General features: G+C 40.0%; 1 protein-coding gene across 3 annotated transcripts; it reads right to left on the bottom strand.

Annotated features, from left to right (window-relative positions):
* Positions 1–1,812: 1,812 nt before the first annotated feature.
* Positions 1,813–26,781, bottom strand: septin5a (septin 5a). Of its 3 annotated transcripts, XM_072681954.1 has the most exons (12): positions 26,622–26,781; positions 26,432–26,442; positions 11,145–11,235; positions 9,279–9,365; positions 8,065–8,188; positions 7,806–7,940; positions 6,865–6,982; positions 5,785–5,886; positions 5,398–5,494; positions 4,775–4,910; positions 3,578–3,680; positions 1,813–2,547 (listed from the first exon to the last, which is right to left on the bottom strand). In XM_072681954.1, the coding sequence occupies exons 1-12, from the start codon at positions 26,764–26,766 to the stop codon at positions 2,482–2,484; spliced, it is 1,215 nt and encodes a 404-aa protein (XP_072538055.1). In that variant the 5' UTR covers positions 26,767–26,781; the 3' UTR covers positions 1,813–2,481. The 3 variants fall into 3 exon arrangements, with proteins under 3 accessions (XP_072538055.1, XP_072538057.1, XP_072538056.1); XM_072681956.1 differs by lacking the exons at positions 26,432–26,442; positions 26,622–26,781 and adding an exon at positions 16,344–16,367; XM_072681955.1 differs by lacking the exons at positions 26,432–26,442; positions 26,622–26,781 and adding an exon at positions 14,487–14,576.

Raw genomic sequence — 26,781 nt, 5'->3', positions numbered from 1 at the left:
GAATTCCTTCAGGGCTGCTAGAAGAAATTTGCACTTGAGTGGTGCAGTCCCCTTAGCATTGGTCCTTCCCTCAGGATATTGGCGGTTCAAACTTTGGCAACACCGCACCCATTCGTAGGATAGTCCTCCCCTTATGTGACTTGATTTTGATACTGAAGTAGACTAGGTATAAGCTAAACGAGATATATACCAAATATTAGACATCTTGGCTGATTGACTACATTTGAGATAAAAGATAAATTGCGTCAATTGTTTTTTCACCAAAATACTTCTTTAAAGCACTGGAGGACATAGCGTTCCAAATAGGGTCACACCTAACTATTTTTTTAGTGATCATACAAATGATTTTTTTTCCAATGAGCCAAAGAATTGGTTAATTTATTAATTATTCTAAAGTGTTTTTTTTGTGTTTGCTTGATTAAAATAATTGAAATAATTGAATAATTGAAAGTGAATATTTTCTTCACTCATCTCTTAAAGACATGTAGGTTGCACCCCAGGGTATTATTCCGCACAAAACAATAGTTTTATGTCACAGCAACCTCCTTTTTTGCTAAAAAACTAAACTTACTTATTATTTAACCACTGGGTAATATGTAGGGATATATTTTTGGCAAATGTAGTGCAAAGAAATCAGTCAAATGATTGACAGGCTGTAGCAGCAGCAGCGGTGCAGACATTACTTTTATCGTGGGACGATGCAGACGGCACTGACGCTGCAGTTATGTCATAGATAAGCCATCTACACTTAGGAAGCTTACAGAGCACTCATAAATGTACATATCAGAGAATTTCTACAGATCCCTCCTGTCTTTTGTGTATATTTTGTGTGTGTTTGTATTTATTTAATATAATTCTTATATAACTTTATTTTAATATGTTTAGTATGTATATAGTTTTGTCCTCCTGCAGAGCATCAACCTGAGCCTCACCACAAGCATTTCAATGCATAAATGTCCTGACATGTTGTGCAAATGACAAATAAACCTGAAACTTGAAACTCTGTCCAAAGTAATCTAGACGTAGTAGTACTTTAGACGCCTGTGACATCCATGCCAGTGTCCCAAACCACACACGTCTATACTTTGCTTACTACATTAATGAACGCACCTCTAATGGTGGTGCCCAATTGTTGTAATTGTCGTGAGCAGTTTGGGACACATGGCCATTTTTGCGACACGCCGACACGCTTTATGCAAATCTGTTGTTGATTATGAAGACGAGTCGCCCCGGCCCTAGAGTTCCAAAAAGAAGCCCTATAGTCCCCCTACATGCCAACATCCAGATCACTATACTGAGCACTATTTTGGGGAATAGAATTCCGCAAGGTAGTGAACACTTACTGTTGTTGGGGAATCTTAATACAAAGCACGTCAAGTTGGGACTGGTGTACTTGGTAGTACTGAATTGGCACAGACTGCAATTGGTAAGGTGCGCAATGCATTCTGGGATATTTGGCTGTTCCAAGTCCACACAAGTCACGTCACAGGTGGAACAAGACCAAAGCTTGGCTTGGAACTTTTGAAGGGAACAGTACTTGGGCTGCAAGTCTACCTCAAAGAAGCTGCCTGCAAATCTTCAAAGCAGACAACACTATGAATTCTGGGTATTCCACGTCCATTTAGGGTACATCGTGTGTACACCGTATATCACAGTGCATTGTGGGATTGTTACAGTGCACTGATAATTCGGCACTTTCATGTTTTCAGACACCACTACAAAATAGCAGAGCCACAAAGTAGTGTACTATACAGTGAATAGGGCACAGTTTGGGACACGGCTAAAATGTAGGAAATTGAGGCAGATCCACAGTTCGATCATATTTTTAAGCATATTTATTCATAACAATACCCTGCACTGTACGTCTACATTCACTGAGAGCTAGCACTATAAAAAGCCAAGACTGCAGTTAAGCAGCTTAAGCAGGAATAAAAAGGGGTTCATCATAAAAGTATATATTCACAAGCACACACTCATTCACACATGACACACACACGCGCACTCACTCTCACGTCCACACTCAAACCAACGGTTTGGCTAAAACGGCATTACAAAACACCTCTTGCACATTCGTCTAGCTAAGCGTTAAAAAAAAAACATAAAATCAAGTACATATTAGATCCATCTAAAAGTCAATTTAATTTAAATTAATATTAAATTATATTAGCCATGTTAGCTGTACTCACATTGGCGTAAACACATATGAAACATGAAATAGCTGCATCACATTTGTACTTGCCAGGCAAGGGCTCCGAAGCACCAAGCAAATCATTCTGTAAATATACAGTGTAAGAGTCACTGGGTCACTGTCTGTAGGGAGTATACGCGGCAGGTATAATACATATATATGACCATTTGTATTCATTCACATGGGAGAGTATACAGTATAGAGGCGTGTGTCTGTCTGTAGAAGTGTTTGCTCATTTAGCTGGATGTGGTGAGGTTAATGTGTTGTATATGTGTGTGAGTGTGTGTGTGTGATCAGCACTGGTCCTTCTCGTGCATCTGTTGCTGCATCTTCTCCAGCATCTCCTGCATCCTCTTCAGCTGCAGAACACACAAGCACAGAGAACAGGCAGGTTTTTAGAGTTGCAGTGATGAGTACACACAAGTTCCACCCACAGTTTTACAGTCCCTTTTTTTGGACGTACTGGTTAACCTAGCTTCTGTAGTGCAGAAGACGCCATCTCACATACTGTGATACTACACCACAATTAGATCCATCCTCACAAAATGATAGGCTGACATTCTATGAGTGCCAAAATCTCACATTAACTGCATCTCTGTAAGTAGCAGCTTGATTTAAGCACCTGTAAGTTAGTGACACAACAGCCAAGAAGCTGCAAAAAATAATAACTGGAAGTTGAACCAGTTAAACCTAACTTTTGGACGTTCTTCAATTTGTTGAGGAACCTCTTAAGCTGCTTTGAGGAGGCAGATGTTCCTTGAAGGTTCCTCAAAGCACCTTAAGAGGTTCCTCCACAGAACCTCCGAAAGATCCTCAAAAATCTTGAACTTTTAACAGTGTTTAACGGTGAACTAACAACAAGCAACACCAGCGAACGGCAGCGGCAAATCCAAACGCTCCTATTACAAACAATGAAGGGCCGTCTCTACATGCTGGCAGACGGCAGACGGCCTGTTTCTGTGTTTCTGTGAAAGATTGTACAGATATTCCACCTTAACAAAAACAATACTGGAAGGGCAGGCGTCTTTCATGGAAAGCCGTATGACCCTCAGCGCTAAAATGCAGCACCAGATTACAAATCAGAACTGTGCTACAATCACAATGACACAATTGAAGTCTTATGATATATAAGCATGACCTCTCAGGTATTAGCAGGCAGTGCTCTAGGAGAACACCAGGAGAATACTAGGAGAATACTTATTTACTCTTGTTTCTTGTGTAAAGGTTGTCATTGTAGTTTTAACACTGAAAAGCTATTTAAACTCTGATCAACAGGGGGAGCTCTGGATATGACGACATCCATTGGCTCCTGAATCTGTTAAATGATTGCCTTTTTTTGGCTTAACGATTTCCACTGCTGTTCATCAGCCTGTAATAATAAATCCTCACCTCCTCGTCCTTCATCTTGATAAGTCTTTCCGTCTCTGCGTCTGGAGTAGGCAGTGGCAGGATAGGAATAGGACTGTCCATGCGGTTGTCCTGTGCAAGTTTACTGTCGTGCAAACACACATGCACACACACAAACAGACATTTAGACAAATCTCCTCGCATGATAACTTTGATTCCAAACGAATTCCAAATGTTTCCCTTACTCATAAAGATTAATAGTCAAATATGATTATCAGTTCTTAAATGGCACATTTCTTGATCTTTATATGAAACATATCATTGCTGTCACACTAAAACCGTGTATCTCCAAAATGACAACTTTAAAGGAGAAGGAAAAATAACTTTTTAAAATGTAATGGAAATTAATTTATAAAGATGTCATCACAAGTAATTTTGAAGCATTTCTATTAGTCCATTGGTCATGAAATATTTACGCGATGACAACAATCAGATTAAAATTAAGACAAAAAGCCAAAAATGTAATAAAAAAAAAAGAAACACGCAAAAAGACAAAAATGTAAACATTCAAGATTTGATTTGAAAAAAATGTGAAGGTTTCTGTGGCAAAGACATAAAATATACATCTCTGGAAAAAAATAATTTTTCTTCTTAAATTTGCACCAAACAAAGCGGAGGTGCCTGAGTTTGCAGACTATGAATGGCATAAAGTCACCCAACAACAATGTGAAAGACTAGTGGAGAGCCTGCCAAGACATAAGTGCTGTGATTGGCAGTCAAGGTTATTTCACCATAGTGATTTCTGAATGCTCTCAAAGTTCAAATATTAGTACTGTGTTGTTTAAGCAATATAGCAATAGCGATATTTATATTTGGAATTTAGGGGAAATGTTGTCCATGGTTTCTGAAATACAACTCAAATTTAATTTCCCTAAATACAGTAAAACCAGAGAAACTGATAATGTAGGGTGGTCTCTTAATTCTTTCCGGAGTTGTATTTATCCTATGTTTAAGCATGTAGCCGAGATTCACAGATTGTTTAGTTATTTGGGGGGTCTGGAATAACACTGGCCAAAAAGAATTAAACTAATTAAATTCTTCATAATGAGTGATTTTATTCACATGCTTATTAAACTGTAAATCAACCCACTTAATAAACATCAATGCTTTATCTGTGCCATTTTTTCCTGATACTGATGAATTCATTGGTAAAGCACTGTCCCTGATTCTAACACACACCTGGTCATCTCCTGTATGCAGTGGGCCCTGTAGTTCTCGTAGTGTACGTCACAGGTCACGTCCTTTAGGTCGTGCATATGAGAGCGAATCAGCATGTTCCTCAGCTTTACAAAGTCACAGTGAGACTGGTTCTCCACTGTAGTGTGGACACGCACAAACACACACACACACACACACAAAGTAACAGTGAGTGTAGGTAGATTTAAATAAACCCATTAAATGTACATTGACTTTGTCTGAAAGGGAGCTACTGGCTAAAGTATTCATTTAATAAACAATAATTAGATTTGGGTTGGTCACATATATCCATCCATGTATTTTTCAGATGTTATTATTGTTGAAATCTCATTAAAAAGCTCTAACTAACTACTGCTAACAGTCTCTCTATAACTGGTGTACACTTTCAACTTGTGCAAGCACTGAACAAATATTGATTATATTGATCATATTAGTTAATGATTTATTCACCATGTTATCTACCATATTAGTAGATTATATGTTATTAGCATTTAGCATTATTATCTGCAATATTATCTGTGTACACTTAAGCAGAACGTCTCTTTATATTTAATGCAAATCACATAGAGCTTAAGAATAAAGTGGACACCCCCACCACACCTTACCTTCTACAATTCCCCAAGGGTAGAGACGTCCTCGCACTCTTTGTCCCCTTGCCTCCACTACTGTATTACTACCAATAACAGCAAATGGAGTGCACTCCTAGAAGAAATAAAAGCCATACAAACATGCAAACACACACACACACACATAGTCTGATAAATCACCTGAATTCAACAGAATACCCACAAGCCCTGCTACACACACGTTCAAAATATATATCATGTATGTATACTAACACTAGGACAATGCCAGAGTCAGAACTGTCCACGTGGGGGCAGTAAAGAGACAGAGCTCTCTTTCAACCTGCTCTTGCAAAAAAGAATCAAGCAAAGCGCTGTTAAACGCGGCTATTATGCAATTTCGTGGGGAGTTTTGGATTAGTGTCTCACCTTAAGCTCTTTATCCATCTGTTTAAACTCCTCATCCTCATCGGAGTCACACTCGGGAAACTGATACACTTTAATCCCAAAGCGCTCGATCTCATCTCGTACCTGAGAGAGGGGAAAATTGGAATAATCCGCTGTAGTGCAGCACAGAGGCATTCTTTAAGAGGCACACCATAAACAATGCTTAAATTTATTCATTTGCAAATGAACAAATTAATTAATAAATTACAAATAAACATCTTCCATCTTCTTCTGATGGGTTCTCTCACTACAGACGTCTGAAGATGCGATGCAACAGATTCACAAACTTTATTCTTATTTGTTTGTCTTATTTTATTGCATATCTTGTCTAGTGTGATCTCTTGGTTTAAATGATAGGAGCAAGTGAAATATCCTGCCATTCAAAAGTTTAGAAACGTATTAGTGTTCCACCAAAAATACAGTGTATCTTAAAACTTAAAACTGGACAGAAGAATGTATTTTTAAAGCAGCTTTATGTAAGAATTGGGCCATGTCCCAGTTGAGTATTATACACTAACACTATAGAGCATATACATATACTAATCTAAATAGGGCGGGTTTGACAGGTTAGCACACACAATATTAAATATTAATTAAAATATTAACAGGAAGTGATTAAGCGTTGCTATGCCAACATACATCACTGCTCTCACAAGTTCTCCTGAGGCTGCCGCTGCTGCACTTGCATTGCTATGCGCCACTTTACCTAATTTTTATAACATGAGTAGTTCCTCCCTTTCCGTTTGCCATTGCATTGCCGGTGACGGCCAGCACCGCTGCAAAGCGATGTGGGGAGAGAGCGCCTGCTACAAGGCCAGTGGTGCTCTCTCAGGGTAAGAGCATCGCTAAGATCTCAACATGGCTAGCAGCATGATCGGGGTTTGAACCAGCGATCCTCTGATCATAGCGACAGCGCCTTAGAAACCAATATGTGTTAATGCAGCATATGTGTGCTGTCTGTGCCTTTTTTATTTCAGTTTTTTTCTATCTGTGGTTTAAACCTGAATTTTCTCCTGAATGAATTAAAGTGTGCTGGACAAAAACAAGATGCTTCGTGCTTACCCGGTCCTTCAGCTTCTTTATCTCGTTTGGAGTGAGACAATCCGATTTAGCAATGAGGGGAATAATGTTCACCTTCTCATGCAGTGCCTTCATAAACTCCACATCCACTGGCCTCAAACTGTACATGCACACACATACCCACACAAAAGAAGTGTTATTAAAGGTTATTAGAGTTTGGGGGTTTTTTAACCAAATTTTTGAGACAATATCACCCACTCATTCACTATGACACCCCTATCACTAGCAAGGCTTCTGACACTAAGAGGGTGAGGACAAGCACATGCCTCCTACGATACTGCCTCTTTTTTAAACAATGCAGCGTCACTAAGCAGACAATGTGCTCTGAGAAAAGCCAACAGACGCCTGTGCTCGCCAGCAAATTGGCCCAAAAAATGAAGTAATGAAGGGGGAAGAGCCCCATCTACCCACCCAGAAAGAGCTTGGCCAATTGTGCTCTCTTGGGCTCTTTTCGAATTTGCGATCCTTGAACCATACACACTTAAAAGTATAGGGTCCTTGAGGAATCCTTGAAGGCTCTTTGAAGCACCTCACGAGGTTCCTCCACAGTTTCAAACAGAAGACACTCCTTAAGGAACTTATCAGCATCTTAGTCTGCTGTTTCTTTACCAATTTAAAGGAGCTTAACATGTTTCTTTTACAAACATGGTTCTTTATAGGACTAAACACTGTTCTGTGGAATCACTTAAAGAACCATCTGAAGATTCTTCATTTTTAGGACTGTATATAACTAGTGGATAAACATCAATAATTTATTTTTAACATTTCGCCTATTGTTAGAAACATGATAGCATTATTGATCTTTGCTAGACAGACCTTCAGCTTCTCCAAGGACAACCATCCTGCCAGGTTCTCACACACACACACAAACACACATATCCACTCACTCACACCCTCACAAAGACACTTAGCACTGCACGCACCCGTGCCCAAACGGTGGTATGAAATAGAGACAGCAATGCACTCTGTTATCCAATATGTTCTTCCGGTTGAGTCCGCTTTCATCCCTGAAGTATTGCTCGAACTGCTGATCAATGTAGTCAGTGATGGGCTTCCAGCTGGAAAACACACACACACACACACACACACATAATAGAAGTGTATACACAAGAGAAATCTCAGACTTATAAAGCAGCAGGAAAGCATCATTTGCAGACTCAAAAAAACAGGCTGATCTCTCACCACTCGTTGTTGTTGACAGCATCTCCAAACCCTGGTGTGTCCACGATGGTGAGCTTGAGCTTTACACCTTTCTCTTCAATATCCACTGTGTGTTTGGTAATCTCCACTGTTTGATTAATACGCTCTGAAGGACACATGAAGAATGTAAAATCTGAATCAGAAAACAGTTCACAATTTTGGGATCATTTGTCAGTTTAATACATATTTTTGTTTTATACACAATCATACGTAATAACTTTTGTAATAATTTTTTACATCTGTAATACATGTGTAATTAGTGTTAAGCAGCTTTGTTACTAACAGTGTCTTGATTTGAATTTTATTGCTTCTCAACATCCTACTGTTTATTCAAAACCTATGCAGTCTCACATACGTCAGTTGTTGTATATACTTTTATTGCAAAGGTTTTGTGTTTTCTACCAGCTTTACATTATTAAAAACAATTCTAAATGCATAAATTCTACTGGACACATACAAAACTACTGCTATTTCTGCGTAATTTGTTCTTTTGTCATTACTAACCTGATTAATCAGTGCTGTTGTAGCATTTATTTCATATGTAAAGAACTTAATCTATCAAAGCTGATATTTTACTTTGATTACCATTTCAAATAAGTATATACATCTAGGAATGTTGTACATTAATCAGCGCTTATCATGTATACACTGAAACTACTGTAGCAGCATATTTATGTTAATGTAGACATTGCAATATGTCTCTGAATGTATTGGCGACAGGAGATTTGCTTTAATAGGGTGAATTTTGAAGGAAGCTCCAGCAAGGAAAGTGATTTACAGAAGCAACAACAGAAGCAACACACACATGTAGTACTGTGCATAAATAAAGTACTTTATAGAGAAAATATTTGAGAAAAGATATGTAAACCTGTTTAGCTTTATCTGTACATTATTAGAATGAGATGATGTGTGTGTGGATGTGAGTGTGTGCACTAGTTTAACCCTTTCCAAACCAAAAAAAGCTTGGATTTACTACTTAGTTACTTATTAAACCGCTAACTTTGTGGGATCTTGAGCAACTGTAGCAAAGATGTACTAAGAATGAACAGTGGTGCCCCATGGGCCATTAATGCCAGAGGGAAGCAACGTTTTGGCGACCGCTTGCCTTATACATAACATAATATTATGATTTGACTGTGTATATGGATATAAGTCCAATCTAATAATACATAACGGAATTACTTATAAGGGTTTACCTTCTGCATTTAGCAACTTTCTATCCTTGTAGAGGTCTGTGAGGAAAAGGCTGTTGACTAGAGTAGACTTGCCCAGGCCGGATTCACCTAAAACATACAGCCACGCCCACACAAACATACACGCACTTGTTATTGACCAACATAAGCATGCTCTTACTTGCTGTGCCATGCTGCAAAGAGTGTGACGGTTGACAATGATTGGCATCTTTATGAGGACAGTCTCACAGTGTGTTCCAAATGGACACCTAATCAATGCTTCCTACAGTACAAAGTAGACACCTGCTATAGGGAACAACAACGTAAACTATGCTGTGGGACGAGGAGGGTCACAAACTAGCTCTAGGTAAAATGTAATACAGTGAAACCATGATCTCCCCGTGTACTTTTAAAGATTTGAGTTGAAGGTATTTATAGTCTTCTTCTCCCAAAGCATCTCACACCAGTGTCGTCCGTAAAGTTTGACAGTAATTATACTGATATTCCTGATTATTTTGGGATTATTGAGTTGTGTGAATAAGTCACACATGTCACACCTATAACTTAATCACTGTCTTGGTGCCTAATAATTCCCATGAGAGCTATCCAGGCTACAGTACGGCCGCCACACAGCAGGGTTAGTTTTAACATTAGAAGAAGTACATTTCTCCCCCCAGTGTAAATTCAGAAACTGATTTAGCAGACTTGATTCTTTTCTACACATTAGGTCTACTTGTAGTCACAAATAACAGCATTATTTGTAGATTTATATATATATATCTATAAGTGTAGATAGGTATTACCTATTGTGTAATACTTCAATGCCATATTAACCACAGTTAGGGTTTGCTGCAGCCTGTTTTAGACAATATCAAACAGTTCTTTTATTTTTTACATTAAATAAAATTGAAGATTGAAGATTAAAAAACTCTCAGCTACTCATATGTATGCGACCGGTAAAATTAATAAGGCCGGTTTTCTACCAACTGTTAGTCAGCTAAATAGTATCTCCCTATATAGCGCAATAATAATAAGGGAATAGGGATACATTTCGGTCACAGCCTGAGTGTTAAAAAAGTTTCAGGAGGCTTAGCGGTCTAATGTGCTACCACTATGGCCCAGCTGGGTCACGAGTTCGAATGCCATTTTGCCATCAGCGATCAGCCAGAGTCAAAGAGGGCACAAATGATCATGCTCTCTCCGAGAGGGAAGATGGTGCTCTCTCCCCTCATCACCCACAGGGGTCTGTTAGATGGGATGGTGGAGCTAGGTACCCAGCACTTTCCTCCCACCATGTCGGCTGCCTGGCATTGCTGCATAGGTGCCAGTCTGAAAAGAGGCGGTAGCTTTGCATGTATCTCTGAAATGCTAGTGCTAGGGGAAGCTACGAAGGGGTGGGTTTATTGGCAGAATCAAATTGGGAGAAAAAGCAAAACAAAAACACAACAAATGAAGTTATAAAATAAATAAACTATATTTAGTATAATAAAAAAATAAGTAAAATCCTGGGTACACAGAAAAAGAATGGAATCAGGCCTAAACTAAAATGTTGACTACTTCAGAATACAGACTGATATGTCCAGCAAATGCATTGTGAAAGCATGGAGGTCCAGAGAATATTTGTGCTACTTGAAAAAACTCATGATCATTTTCACATTCAGTGTGAAATTCAGTCTGCCATTTCTCTCTTGCAGAAAAGGCAGAGGGTCATGTTTTACATCACATCTAGTAAACACTGCCACTGCCTAAAGTCCCAAGTTTCCCACAAGTGCTTGTGACCCACTCGAAAACATCATAAGCATGCAGTGGATATTCCTCACTGAATGGCTGGAATTCCATAATTCTCAAAACGCTCCATATATAGTATATAGGGCCTGGATTCAGACTTACCTGCTACCATGAGGGTAAAGTCAAAGCCCTTCTTCACTGACTTCCTGTGGACCTGATTTGGGAGCGTAGCAAAGCCGACATACTGCTTGTCCTGAAGAGTCAGAGAAGGCGGCTATTTATTACACAGCACTGTAAACATGCCAACCACATACTGTAGAACTCGCAATTTGGACTTCTCCAATGTCAACTGGCAACCAACTGGCACCCAAACTGGCACAGGAAGAAGAGACAGCTCTCAAAAGTGCAGCGCTGTGTAAGATTCATTTCCATGGAACCCTTACCACTGCAGGACATTTCACACATAGTGTCTCAAATAAAGAGAATCTCAACACAGCTGTCAAGCCTGTAATGGATAAATGAAGCATGGGAGGTCAAAAGGTCACGAAATCAAAAGAAAACTGCGCCTCAGTTTTGTCTTCTGTTAACTGGAGAATAACAAATTAACTGGCCGTTAAGAGCGTAATCCGGCATCTCGGCTGGAACCAGACAGGCAAATCCTGAATGTTTAAACAGAGACAAAATACCCCATTGACTATGACTGAAAGGCTCTTTCAAAAACATACTCCCAGACATACCAAACTGATCAGTCTGCCAGTGCTTCTCATAACTTGTAATACACGTTTCCAACTGAAAGAGACTCTTCACAGAGCTCCCACATCTATCTCATACACACACACACACACACACACACACACACCCTCATGTGTGCAACAATTTTCAATTTATGGCACAAACACACTTGTACTGTAAACACATTTCCAAGAATTGTCTCTTAATATGACATAATTATATTAATTAATTTGCCTATAGTCACACTCTTACTCAAAGACTACTGTATACTGGATTTAAGTGTGTGAAGGAGCAGTATTGCAGGTCCTTCCTTTCTGCTTCCGTCAGACTCCACAACCAGTACTGCTCCCAGCAGACACACACACTTAAACTACACACACAAATGTTCAGAGAACAAAGGTCCTTCAATGTAAAAATACAATGTGCAACCGCCCCCCCCCCACACACACACAACCAAACACATGTGTACACACATGTGTTATCTGTAAATAATAATACGTTTTTTACTTCTATTATTTATATTGTGTAATTCAATAACCAATCTGAAAATTACATTTACGGCATTTAGCTGACGCTCTTATCCAGAGCGACTTACATGGTTACTCATATTACAGAGGTGGACCAGTGCAGTGTTAGGAGTCTTGCCCAAGGACTCTTATTGGTGTAGCACACCCAGACTGGGAATCAAACCCTGGTCTCCAACATGGTGTAATAGCGCACTGGCAGCTAGTGGTTTTATCTGTTGCGCCCCACCAACCACTACTACCAATACTGAACCAATCGGAAAAATAAATACTGAAGCTCGCCTTGATTTCTGCGTACTGGATTTACCTGGAAATTCAATACTAAACCAATTGGAAAACTGAATACTGAAGCTCGCCCTGATTTATATATACTGGATCTAACTGGAAATTCAATACTGAACCAATCGGAAAACTGAATACTGAAGCTCGCCCTGATTTCTGTATACTGGATCTAACTGGAAATTCAATACTGAACCAATCGGAAAACTGAATACTGAAGCTCGCCCTGATTTCTGTATACTGGATCTAACTGGAAATTCAATACTGAACCAATCGGAAAACTGAATACTGAAGCTCGCCTTGATTTCTATATACTGGATCTAACTGGAAATTCAATACTGAACCAATCGGAAAACTGAATACTGAAGCTGGCCTTGATTTCTATATACTGGATCTAACTGGAAATTCAATACTGAACCAATCGGAAAACTGAATACTAAAGCTCGCCTTGATTCTTGTATACTGGATCTAACTGGAAATTCAATACTGGACCAATCGGGAAACTGAATACTGAAGCTCGCCCTGATTTCTGTATACTGCATCTAACTGGAAATTCAATACTGAACCAATCAGAAAACTGAATACTGAAGCTCGCCCTGATTTCTGTATACTGCATCTAACTGGAAATTCAATACTGAACCAATTGGAAAACTGAATACTGAAGCTCGCCCTGATTTCTGTATACTGCATCTAACTGGAAATTCAATACTGAACCAATCGGAAAACTGAATACTGAAGCTCGCCTTGATTCTTGTATACTGAATCTAACTGGAAATTCAATACTGAACCAATCGGAAAACTGAATACTGAAGCTCGCCTTGATTTCTGCACACTAGATCTAACTGAATACAGAAGTTATCAATGAAGTGTGAATACTGAAGCCTTGGTTTAATTCCTAAATTCTGAACTGACCTTAAAACTTAAGCTTGAATTCCAAATACTGAACCTGACACCTATATTTACTGACTCCTGAGTCTAACTGAAAACTGAAGCTAGCCTAAAATTCTGAACACTGACTCCAAGTGAAAACTGATTTCAACTGAATCTAACTGAAAACTGAGTTAGTCCTAGATACCAGATTCTACTGAATACACATACAAATCTAAATTAGTGTTAAAGCTAATATTGTAAAAAAACAAATATCACTGCTGAAATATTCAGTACTGAACCAATCTGAAACTCAGGCTCATTTAGGCTAGCCTTGATTCTTGTTTCCTGGATCTAACTGGAAATTCAATACTGAACCAATCAGAAAACTGAATACTGAAGCTCGCCTTAAATTCTGTATACTAATTGAAAGCTAATTTTAACTGAATCTAACTGAAACCTGAAGCTAGTCTTAAACACTGGATTTTACTAAATACACACAGCAAATCAACACTGTTAGTGTTAAAGCTAATATTGTAAAAAAAATATATATATTACTGATTGCTAAAAAATGAAGTTAGCTGCTGAAAAAAACTGAATAACTGCAATACATTCTGAATCTGACTGAATATGAGAATAACCAAAAAATGAACACTAAAATTAGCCCTGCATAGTGAATCTGTATGAAAAAGAAATACTGGAGCTAACTGAATATTGATGCTAGCGGTGTATACTGAAAACTAAATAATGGAACTAGGCTTAAATACTGAATCTAACTGAAAGAATCTGAATCTGAATAATAAAGCTATTCTTGAATAGTAAAACCTGAATCCAACTCTTCACTGAATCTGATACTGAAATCTAACTGAAACCTGAATAATGAACTTAAAATCTGAATGAAAACCTGAATCAAACTAAATACTAAATCTGAAAACTCAATATGTAAGTTCTGAATAATAAATAATTATAAAATAACTGAAAACTGAAGCTAGCATAAACAACTGAACACTAAATCACACTTGTTAAATGAATCAGCACTGAATCAACTGAATACTGAAAACTCACACACACACATGCACACACACACACACACACACACAACCTTCTGTCGAGTGGTCCTGCCTCGGGCACACAGCAGCCTCTCTACCAGCTTCTCCTGCAGCATGATGGCATCCATCCCAGCACTACCAAGACACACCACTCCGAAGACGCCCAAAACTCCAGGATCACTCCTCAAACCTGCTGCACTCTCTCACTCTCTGTTCTCGTCCCCTCTTTCTCTATTCTTCTCGTTGTGGCCCCCGGCATTTGCCACTTCTCCTTGTTCGGGCAGGTAGGTGGAGGAATTCAAACGTGAAGTAGAGGGAGCACACGACAACACAGAAAAAAGAGGAGAGAGAAAGGTAGAGAAGGCGAGGAAGCAATTTTGGCACAGGAAAGGGGAGGGGTGGAAAAGGGGAATAAAGAACACTCATTCATTCCCCCGCTCATTCCTCCCCCTCTTTTTTTTCCACAGTGGATAAACAGAGTGGAGCTGAGGTGCGGTGAACTCTGGTGCTGTGCGCTCCTGTGTGTGTGTGTGTGCTTGTGTGCATGTGTGTGTCTTACTACATTTAGTAAGACTGACACGCCCTTCCTGTCATTCCTACCCTCTATGCCACACTACATTCATACACATCTATAAGCACAGCCCAGTGAGGAGTGATGAAACTCTGCTCTTTTAGTAGCTGTAAAACGACAGTGCAGCACAAGCTGCAGTGTAATTTACGCACAACGTTTGCCAGGACATATTTAGCATCCAAGGTTTAGGTTTCCGTCTTTAGTTTTTCCCTGGAAGAGTTTAAAGAGGCTAATGTAGCTAACAAGTAATGAAAGCTCCCGGCCGCTGAGTTAGCACAGCGCAAGCTGCTGGCCTAAATCATGGCACACTTGCCTCAAACCACAGTGAGCTGTTAAGTACTCTAAAATAGACTTGCGTAGTGGTTTCTGGCCCTGTATGACCTGAAAGTACACAACAAATGAAGGCTTGAAGATGCTGCTGCTGCTGCTACTTTAGTTTTTAGCTCCGCAACAAGCAGCTGTTCATATTAATGACTAATATCAGGTCCAGCAGGGTCAGAAAGCTCAGGAGTAAAGTCTAATTGGGATTACTTTAATAATACACAGGGAGTAGTGCTATATATCGTCAGATGGCGTGAGATGGCATGGAATGGCGTGGTGTGAACATAGGTACCAGGCCTATACTTAGAGAGATGCATTCAGATAGGGTGACCGTTTTGAAGAGGACACTGGGGACACACAGGGCATCCGTTGTGGTCATGGTGTTGTTCAAGCAGGCCTAAGATGTGTGTGTGATGTTAGGAGGGAGTTTGTTAATGAGCAGTTATGCATAAGCATTTACCAAGATTTATACATAGCCTTAATAACCAATATGACCAAATCATTAATTCAACTCATTTGTCTTAAAATAAAGTAAAAAAACAACAACAACAACAAAAAAGAGTTTTAGTTTGTAAAGTCTTTGTAAAGTTTTTAGACATAACATGTTTTTTATTTTATTTTTAATTCCAAACACTAGTGTAAATAAACACAGATCAGTTTGGCTTAACCTGCCATTTTTATTTTATTGACGTATATATATATATACGTCAATATATATATATATATATTTTGGCACATATATATATATATATATATATATATATATATATATATATATATATAGAGAGAGAGAGAGAGAGAGAGAGAGAGAGAACCAGACCAGCTAGAACCAGACCAGTGTAGATGTTAACTGGAAAAATACTGCAGTAAATATTAAAGGCAGAGAAGCACCTAACTAAACAATTTTCCCGCAGTAAAATTCTTGAAATTTATTGGCTGACGCCAGTGCTATCCTCACATTGCAACCTGGAGGTGGGCGGCCATGTGCTTGTCTTGTGAACGCTTGGGTCAAACTCACCTGCAACATCTCCTGCTGCTGTCTGCCTGTGCTTTGCTTGTCTGCCTGCTTCTCACTGAAAATAAAATAGGGGGGCTGTGATGGGCACTTTCCATGTAAAAAGCCCTTAAGCTTCCATTCCTTTTTTTAAAAGCATACAGGGTTGAGAGGGTCACTAGCTGTAAAATACTAAATACAACTAAATACAAGGACTGTGGTTTACAAGTGACACATACTGATTAGTTTCTGGGGTTTTTTTTAGATTATTTAAAATTTGTTGATGTTATACTGCTAGTAAATCTTTGTCTTAACTTTTTCCTTAAGTGCAATGGAATTATATGTGCATGATTTTTAATTAATAGCTTACATGCAAAAATTGGTGGCAGACAGTGGTTTATTTAGTGTTGTAATTCTATTAAGTCTTCTGTTGTCTGTTCTGATTACCTACAGACTAAACTTTTCTTGTACTCAGATGTTATGCATATGATGCTGTGTTGTTATACTATTACAGATGTCCTAAATTTTGTATTATTAAAAGAATTCTGCTGCCACAATATACTGAATCATAACCTCTGTATCATTATATGTATAGCATCGCCAGATTCTTGCCAATGCACATCCCTAAAAGGAATACAGTCATCTTTTTGGTCTCCTAATTATCATCCTATGCCATTGCACATATTCTATCATTGTCCAACACTGCTAACACCTCAGCAGCCACCCTCCGCAGCAAACACATCTTGGCTAAGCAACCACTGATATACTGATATTCAACACCCTCATGTACCCGATCACTACACAGCTCCCAACTGCCCCAATCAGGATGCAGTTCAGAAGGAAAGACAGTAGTGGAAAGGGTCAGAAGATGAGTGTAATAGTCCTGGTCACCCACAGAGGGAGCTGCTGATCTTACAGACATTAATGGTTTGTTGGCATTTGCACAGCAGCAGATTGTGAGAGGATAAAACTGTTTTGTGAATACAATGAGTGTGATTCGAGATTGCCGGAAGCTCAATGACTTTCAAGCAGCCACCGAAATACGTGACACACACACACACACAGAATGACACAAATCAAATCTTAGAATCTGGCAAGCCGAAGTGGCTTTGGCCGTTCCCACGGGCCATGTGGCACAGCAGTGTCGTGGAATCCTGCAGTTTTAGCAGAGATTGCAAAATAATAAAACACACACTGGCTCATTCACTACACTGAATTTGAAGAGTGATGAGCTGTGGTATACCAGTGAGGGAATGAATGAATGAATGAATGAATGAATGAATGAATGATCGACTGTCTGAATTACGGGTCTGTGTGTGTGTGTCAGTAGACAAAAGTCACTAGATAATAACTAGAGAAAAGCAAATCTTATTTAGTGTAGAAATGCTTGTATTAACTTAAACACTTTGCATCCTGCCCTCGTGCTCTAACCCCCACCTTATAAGTGTTCACAGCATGCCCCAAAAGGGGTGGTGGGGGGTGGGGGGTTTGCAACATGTGGGTATTTAGGATTGGCTGGTTAGACCAATGCTTGTGTAAAGATAATAATCTGTTCAAGATAAAAGAATAGATTCTCTGAGTAGAGAGAGAATTCCAGGGAGGGTACCCCAGACCTTTGCCCTAACTCTCTCTCTCACTCTCTTACTTTTCTCTATATCTCTCTTTCTCTCTTCTACTGTATCTGATCACTCCTTTATACTCTACAGGTAATATTGGACATAGGTGCAGTGTGTTGTAGTATGTGCTTCTTTTATCTGGGTTATAGATTAATTAATTTATTCATTATCTAACTCTATCATGCAACTCAGGTTATTGTGCACCATTAATAAATCCATCTGTGTGACCTAAAACCAACATTGGAAGCTGACTTGCTGACACTGTTTATTATTCTGACCTGTAGTATAATGCCAGGATAACTCGTAATAATGTTCTGTTCATGCTTGTAATCTTCACACATTCAGACATCATTCATATAGTTTAATCTTTGTCACATTAAATCAATAATTATATTCATGCTTTTAACCTTTACTGGCTCCGGTAACTGTTGGTTAGGCCGGGTTTCCGGAGTAAGGGTTCCCATTTATGTAGGAATAAAAAACCCTACATTAATGAGGTTAAGGTCAGGGAGACATTACAGGGAGATATATGTGTATGTGTATTTTGTCGTGTCACATAACCTTGTATTTGAAATGAAAAATGTACAAGACAGGAGTTACGGGATTCTGCCATGATAGTGATATTGTAATACGCATGGGCTATACTGTATGTTTGACCCCACATTCTGAGAGGGTTGAGACGAGAAGGGCTAAATGCTGATCAGTGCTTTTGGGACTCCAGCTGCTCTCTGAGGTGGTGTGTGTGTGTGTGTGTATATGTTTGTAAGGGTGGGGTAGGGAGGCAACAGATTTTGCAGTGATAAAGAAAAGATGATTTAATGGGGGTGCCTTACTGCTGAAGCTCATTTACATACTGGCATTTGACTCTGAATAGTTATTATATTAGTACCATTATACCCACACTATGACAGATTCTACATGTATTAGATAAATGTATACGCATTTCAGTTGGTCCATTCATCAATCATAGTTTGGCACAATGTAAAGAAGAGCAACCGCCAGATTCACATTATGTGAAAAGGTGAAAGCTCCTCCAAAGCTAGACGTCCTCTACAATCCTAGAGCTAAGTTATGGCAGTGGAACTGGTAAAACAGTCTGAAAATGGTAGGGCTTTTCCACACGTATGCAGATACTTTTAAAAACTGAGATTTCCCTCCCTCCATTTTTAACAAATATTTCTGTCCAAACAGAGATGAAAACGAGCCCTGCATAGGGTGACAGTACCCCAAAAAGAGAGACATGAAAACACTATGAAGAAGGAAATTAACAAAGATGTTTAATTGCAAATTACACACTTCTCCCTATGTAGCATACCATGCAAATCACGGCTATATAATCAAGCGAGATTATATATCTGTAATGGAACAGTATTTACATGTATTCAAATATGGAAATCTGAAATCTAGTGTAATTTGTGTGTAATTGCTGTAGTTTAATGCCTTCTGATGTTTGCTATATAGGGAGTAAGAAGGTATTCGAGATCCAGTCAGAAACATGGATGCATTGTGACTTCAGCGTTTTCATAAAAACGAGTTTTTAAAAATCTTTGTTTTCTTTGAAAAGCCAAAAAACTAAACCTCAGTCTTGTTGCTAGATTTTTTTCATGAAAAAGTAGTATGAAAATGGGTGAAACCAACAAATTAGCAGGGTATGTTGTTTTTGAGGACTTTTATAAATGCACTATGGTACCAAAAGGATTGACACTTACACTTTGACTGGTGTTCTCCCCTTTTTTTACTCTCTATTTCTTGCTTGCGAATTTTCTTTAGTGGACATTGTTTTTTTTTACCAAGTTGCTTACTGGCTGACGTGATGCGGGGTCTGACTTAAAGGTATGGTGTTTGTCTGTCTCTTGGTTCCTCCACCTTCCTCTAAATGCTTCCACCTGTTAGACTGATAGAATGCTTGCTGTGAAGTAGTTGGGTCTGCTGCATGTGTGTTTAACTAGCTATGCTAGTCTTTGTGAAATCTAGTTATGTTAATGAAAGTGAACCTTTGTCCAGTAATTTAATTCCTAGACTGGAAGCTGGAGGGGGTGTAGCCTATTTTCTCTGGAGTTTGTCTTGATTTATTTGTCTGACAGTTAAGTCATTTCCTCTTTCTTTTGGGGCAAGGCAAGCTAGAAGCCAGGGAGGGAAATGTTTTTGGTTTATTTGTTGGGCTAAGTCCCTCCCTAAAGCCGGTTGCTTCCTCAGCCGTAAATAATAACCTTTCTGGTCTTTAGTGTGCTATTCTGGTGGGTTTTGGAGTGGGGACATCTTTATGTTGTGGCCTGCTGAGAGAATGAAAACAAAGAGCCTCATGAGTGAATACTGATTCTGGTGTTAAATAGCTGGCAACTTAAAAAAAAAACAGATAGGTGCACAGAGTGAAAGGAAGGGCAAAAAGGCAATTTTACTGAAGCATCGATGATAGCTCTTAAATGGTCTTAAAATACTGTTTTCACAAGTTCAGAAAGAGTATTCACGTGTGATATGAGCTGATGGTAGACTTGTTATATGTATTCTCTACAGAGATTATTTGAAACAAAATTTGAAGGGATTTAAAATATTCACGTTTGGACATTGTGTTGCTATTTGAGATTCCGGTGGTTAGGTTTTAAGGAAGCCCGACAGTCCGAATCAGTACTAGCCTGGCATATTATTGCACCCATCTTAAGCTGAACCTGGACTAATGTGCTGAACTAAGCTCAGTGGGTGGCAAAAATTGCTGTATGACTTAATAAATGCAATTTATAACGTAACAAACCACAACATTATGAAATCAAATCAATTTTTATTCAGTTTGATATATCCCACCACCAAGTTGCCATCCACCCAATATAGTATACATTACATTAGTCTTGTAAGTTGAAGGATGGGGCCTGTATGGTTAGCTCAACTGAGAACCAGACAGTTACGTCCATGGGTTACATGTTGGCCCCACAAATGGTTGCCCACCAGGGTCCATGATTGGACCAGGAGGGATTAAACATGGGCTTTAACATCTGGGTTGTACACTGCACATAGGGGCCTAGATGGGACCCATGTTAGATAAGGGTGGGCTGTAACAATGGGGCCCATTTGGGAAGCCCAACTGGGTACAAGGAACAACCGATGTACAAACCCATTTAGAGCCCTTGCCCACCTGGAACCCACCTAGCCAACATTTCACCCATGTGAGCCCCACATGAGCATGTTAGCTGGTTATGAATTAGGACAATGAGCCCTGGGACCCTGTCGTCTGTCCACCAGCTGTCCTTCTCTGGACAACGTTTTGTGGGTATTGACCACTGCATACTGGGAACACAAGTCATCACAAGTGTCAGAGTGGCTCAGATGCTTATGCTTGCTCCTTTTTACTGCTTCCAACACAGCAAGAACCCCAAAAACTGACTGTTCGCTTTCTGTCTGCTATGGAAATTCCACCTATTAAAAGTGTGCCTTTAACCTTAGTGGTTTTAATGTTATGGCTGATCGATATATATGTGTAGTATAGTAAGGTATATGTAATACATGTATAAACATGCCCTTTATTCATTTTTATTTTTTAAAAAGCATGTATTACTCCTCACAGTTTTTTTTCTGGGTGAACCATAATAAGAAAACACACACACACACGCATATACACACACACTCTCCCTAGCTCATCTCTGTGCTACATGGGGTGTGGTCATTCACTCTGCATTCGTGCTGGTTTAGGAGGGTGTGTGATGCTTTATTATGCAGTGGAGGAGATAAGAGGAAACCAGAGAATGGGGGAAGAGTGGGGTGTCTAAGAGAAGAGAGGAGGGGGTCTGATGAATAGAGGGGAACAGATGTCCTAATGTGACACAATAGCTTTCGTTCTACCCCTCCCAAACACTCGCTCGCATACGCTGTCCAGCTGCCACTCCTATACACCACCTGGGGTCCACTCACATGCTTACACACACACACACTCTTGCACCCCCCCTACACAACCAGTTTTGGTATAAAGATTGGTGGAGGTCATGTTTATGGTAAATAAATGGATCATGATACAGACGTCATAGTGTGCTCTTTATTATGTAACGCTGTGTTTGCACTATATATGCCTCACACTTGAGCAATGATCTACTAATGAGTCTGTCTACAGTAAAGGACAGACATATGTGCCTCCCTGTGCACTGGGAGGTCAGCTGATGACATCATGAGATCAGCAGATTACATCATCAGCAAGGAGAAGAAGGACGGATGAGTAAGTCTGGGAGGAGAAGAAAGAGGACTGAGACTATACACATCCTCTGGAAGGCTTTCTTGTTGGGAGATAAAAAAAAGGGAGTTGATATGACAGTTGTGTGTATTATGCTCATGTTACAGGAATGTAATCATAAATGTATATAATGAGTGTATACAGAGCACTCAAGAGCTTGTGTGCTGCAGTGATTTTACCACAGCTAAGGGGTGTGGTCTAAAAAAGTGGTACACTCAATAACATATGAGTGTATTAAAGTGTTTTACATAATTCTACAGATAATATATCAAATCACATTCACAAACCAACTACTGTCACATGACACACACAGGCCACACAAATGAGCATACACACACACACAGCAGCAACAACCTTCTATAGTAGAGAAGAAAATTGGGCAGAAGAGTGAAGAGAAGAGACCAGAAGATCCGAGACCAAAAAAGAAGAGAAGAGATTAGAAGGGAAGAGACCAAAAAGAAGAGAAGAGACCAGAAGAGCCCAAAAAAGAAGAGAAGAGATAAGAAGAGACCAAGAAAGAATAGAAGAGACCAGAACATAAGAGACCAAGAAAGAAGAGAAGAGACCAGAACAGAAGAGACCAAAAAAGAAGAGAAGAGATGAGAAGGGAAAGGAAGAGACCAAAAAAAGAGAGAAGAGACCAGAAGGGAAGAGACCAAAAAAAGAGAAAAGAGACCAGAAGGGAAGAGACCAAAAAAAGAGAAGAGACCCGAAGAGACCAAAAAAGAAGAGAAGAGACCAGAAGAGAAGAGACCAAAAAAGAAGAGAAGAGATGAGAAGGGAAAGGAAGAGACCAAAAAAAGAGAGAAGAGATTAGAAGGGAAGAGACCAAAAAGAAGAGAAGAGACCAGAAGAGCCCAAAAAAGAAGAGAAGAGATAAGAAGAGACCAAGAAAGAATAGAAGAGACCAGAACATAAGAGACCAAGAAAGAAGAGAAGAGACCAGAACAGAAGAGACCAAAAAAGAAGAGAAGAGATGAGAAGGGAAAGGAAGAGACCAAAAAAAGAGAGAAGAGACCAGAAGGGAAGAGACCAAAAAAAGAGAAAAGAGACCAGAAGGGAAGAGACCAAAAAAAGAGAAGAGACCCGAAGAGACCAAAAAAGAAGAGAAGAGACCAGAAGAGAAGAGACCAAAAAAAGAAGAGAAGAGATGAGAAGGGAAGAGACCAAAAAAAAGAAGAGAAGAGAAGAGAAGGGAAGATACCAAAAAAAAGAGAAGAGACCAGAAGAGAAGAGACCAGAAGAGAAGAGACCAAAAAAAGAAGAGAAGAGATGAGAAGGGAAGAGACCAAAAAAAGAAGAGAAGAGACCAAAAAAGAAGAGAAGAGAAGAGAAGGGAAGATACCAAAAAAAAGAGAAGAGACCAAAAAAATAGAAGAGACCAGAAGAGTAGAGAAAAAAAGACACCAAAAAAGAATAGAGCAGAAAAAATGAGACCAAAAAAGAAGAGAAGAGACCAGAAGAGAAGAGAATAAAATAGACTATGAGACAAGAGAAAAAAGACACCAGAAGAGAAGAGACCAGATGATAAGAGACAAGAAGAGAAGAGAAGAGACAAGAAGAACAGCCCGGTAGAAAAGAGAGGAGAGGAGAAGAAACCAGAAGAGATATGAGACGTGAGGAGAAAAGAAGAGATCAGACAAGCAAAGAGAAGAGAGAAGATGAGAGGAGAAGAAAAGAGAAGATATGAGAAGTGAGGAGATGAAACAAGAAGAGATGAGAAGTAAGGATAAAAAAAATATTTTCACACACAAAAAAAATCAAGATCATGTAAATATGTCATTTGAATGGGGGTGTCTAAACTTCTGACTGTGACCTTCACTGTCCAATTTAAGTTAAATCCATCGGTCCTCAACTTGTGTGGCTGTAACGTTTATCACCACTGGCTTTCACTATGGAGCCAGAGCAACACAATTCAGCATCCTTCAGTGAACATGCACAAACACACACACACACACACACACACACACAATAGTGTAGTGACCTTTTTAGAGAGACATCCTAAATAGCAGCCAGACTTCCACACCATTAAGCTATTAAGCTTCAGTAACAACCAAAACCCAAACCAGCGAGAGAGCGGGTGGGGGGGGGGGGGGGTGGTGGTATGGGAGGTGGGAAGTGAGAACAGTAGTGATGTATGTAAGTGTGTGAGTAGGTGGATAGTGTTGCATTTCCGAGTTTGTGTGGGTTGGGAGTGCTTGAGCAATAGTGTGTGATACAAATGGCCACATGACTATGTGTCCATATGTGTGTGTGTGTGCTGATGGGACAGAGCACTGTCAAGCCTGAATCTGGCCTGAGGGTGGAAAAGGAAAAGTCTGCAGTATAAAGAGATTAGGACCTGCCCCCTCTCCATCTGCATTCAGCCTGAACAGCTTGAGCAGATGTGATCTAACTCTCTCCCCGTCTCTCTCTCTCTCTCTCTCTCTCTCTCTCGTGGCATCTCTCTCGCTCAAGCCGAATCTTTGGCATAGTGCACATGCTTTAAGAGTTACATAACCACGCCGGAAGCAACGAAAGCTGCATTTCTACAACATATGGACACAAATGGACACGGGCACGTGCACCAAGCATCCGCAGCTCGAACAAAACCCCTGCGTCACTTCACTCAGAGGGAACCTCTCTGCTTTGACTCCAAAGGCACACCTGACAAGTCAGAACTAGACCGCAGCGCCCCTATTTTTACACTCCAAAAGCCAACGTAACAGAGAAGAAGGGCTGTCATGAGGGATTCAGCCTTGGCAGCTGGAGAAAGACACACACCTCTCTCCTTCTCCGCCTCCTCTTGCTCTTCTGTAACCATGGCAACGCCAGCACACAGTCTTATGCAAAAGTTTGGGCACCCACCTCTGTTACTAATCAAATACAAAAGACAATGTTTTCTGACAGTCCATCTGAATACAAAGACCTCTCAACTAATACAAAATTACACATCAGATAGATAATTGTAGATAGATAGACAGGCAGACAGACAGACAGATAGATAGACAGATTGGTAGATAGATAGACTGTCAAATAGTCAGACAGACAAATAGATAGATAGATAGATAGATAGATAGATAGATAGATAGAGATAGATAGACAGTCAAACAGACAGACAGACAGACAAATAGATAGATAGATAGATAGATAGATATATAGATAGATAGATATATAGACAGATAGATAGATAGATAGACAGGCAGACAGACAGACAGACAAAGAGAGACAGATTGACAGACAGACAGACAGACAGACAGACAGACGGATGGATGGATAGACATACAGATACATCAATATACAGGCAGACATATAAACAGATAGACAGACAGGTAGATTGATAGATAGATAGATAGATAGACAGTCAGACAGACAGATAGATAGATAGACAGACATATAGACAGATAGAAGAATAGATAGATAGATAGACAGACAGACAGATAGATAGATAGATAGATAGATAGATAGATAGACAGACAGACAGACGGATGGATGGATAGACATACAGATACATCAATATACAGGCAGACATATAAATAGATAGACAGACAGGTAGATTGATAGACAGACAGACAGACAGACAGACAGATAGATAGATAGATAGATAGATAGATAGATAGATAGACAGACAGACAGACAGACAGACAGATAGATAGACATATAGAAGAATAGATTGATAGATAGACAGACAGACAGACAGATAGATAGATAGATAGATAGATAGATAGATAGATAGACAGACAGACAGACAGACAGGCAGACAGACGGATGGATGGATGGATAGACATACAGATAGACAGACAGACAGACAGACAGACAGATAGATAGATAGATAGACAGACAGACAGACAGATAGACAGACAGATAGAAGGATAGATCTGGGTATTCCCGTGTCTGTATATAGGCCTATATGGCATACGAGAGAGACTCCACCAACCTACAGCTCCCTGAAGCTATGATATGAGCAGCTGATGAAGGCTTCAGGGTGGCCAAATCAGCGATGGCCAAATCAGCCTGAAGGAGGTGGCCTCAGCTGGACACAGGTCCGAAATGAATAACGGAAAGCATGCAGAGCAGACATGTTCATGAGCAGAGCAGCTCATGCTAACGTCTACTGAGGAACACAACACTGACAGCCCATGGCGCTTTAGACTGCAGAAACACACACTTGAGTGAGCTCCTCGTTTGGAGACTGTGAGAGCAGGACGGAGAAATACAGGTTTACATGAGACGCGTCTCTGTGTGTGTGTGTGTGTGTGTGTGTGTGTGTGTGTGTGTGTGTGTGAAGAAAAGCATGGCGTTACCTCGCTGTCCTCTGAGGATGCAGGTGGAGGGATGCAGCGATGCCCACCAGCGACCCGTCAGACACACGAACAAACAAACACACACACACACACACACACACACACACAAAACACGTTAGTCCGACGAAACCAAAGTATTGTTATACAGACATGGCAGGAAGGCAGTCGTGAGTCATTTGTGAGCTGTTACCCGTTTTGAAGATCCGGCTCTTGTATCGAGTGGCGGTTGTCATGTTGCTCGTTCGCTCCGCTCGCTCTTGCCTCCTCAGCCGCTCCTGTGGGAGACCCGGCAGGGGGGCGGGGCGAGCTGCGTCAGCGCGAGGACACAGACGCATCCTCTCTGACCAATC

This window comes from Salminus brasiliensis, chromosome 6 (genome assembly GCF_030463535.1).
Source record: "Salminus brasiliensis chromosome 6, fSalBra1.hap2, whole genome shotgun sequence".
Lineage (NCBI taxonomy): Eukaryota > Metazoa > Chordata > Actinopteri > Characiformes > Bryconidae > Salminus > Salminus brasiliensis.
The sequence above is the reverse complement of the archived record's forward strand: the minus strand, read 5'-3'. Positions and strand labels throughout refer to the sequence as shown.

Bases quoted from the DNA above. Each gene is read 5' to 3' on its own strand.
- septin5a (XM_072681954.1), bottom strand. From the start codon at position 26,766: ATGCGTCTGTGTCCTCGCGCTGACGCAGCTCGCCCCGCCCCCCTGCCG. The intron at 4,911-5,397 runs GTAAGGTGTGGT...TCCACACTACAG, and splicing joins CCCTTGGGGAATTGTAGAAG to TGGAGAACCAGTCTCACTGT. The intron at 2,548-3,577 runs GTGAGGATTTAT...TGTGTTCTGCAG, and splicing joins TCAAGATGAAGGACGAGGAG to CTGAAGAGGATGCAGGAGAT.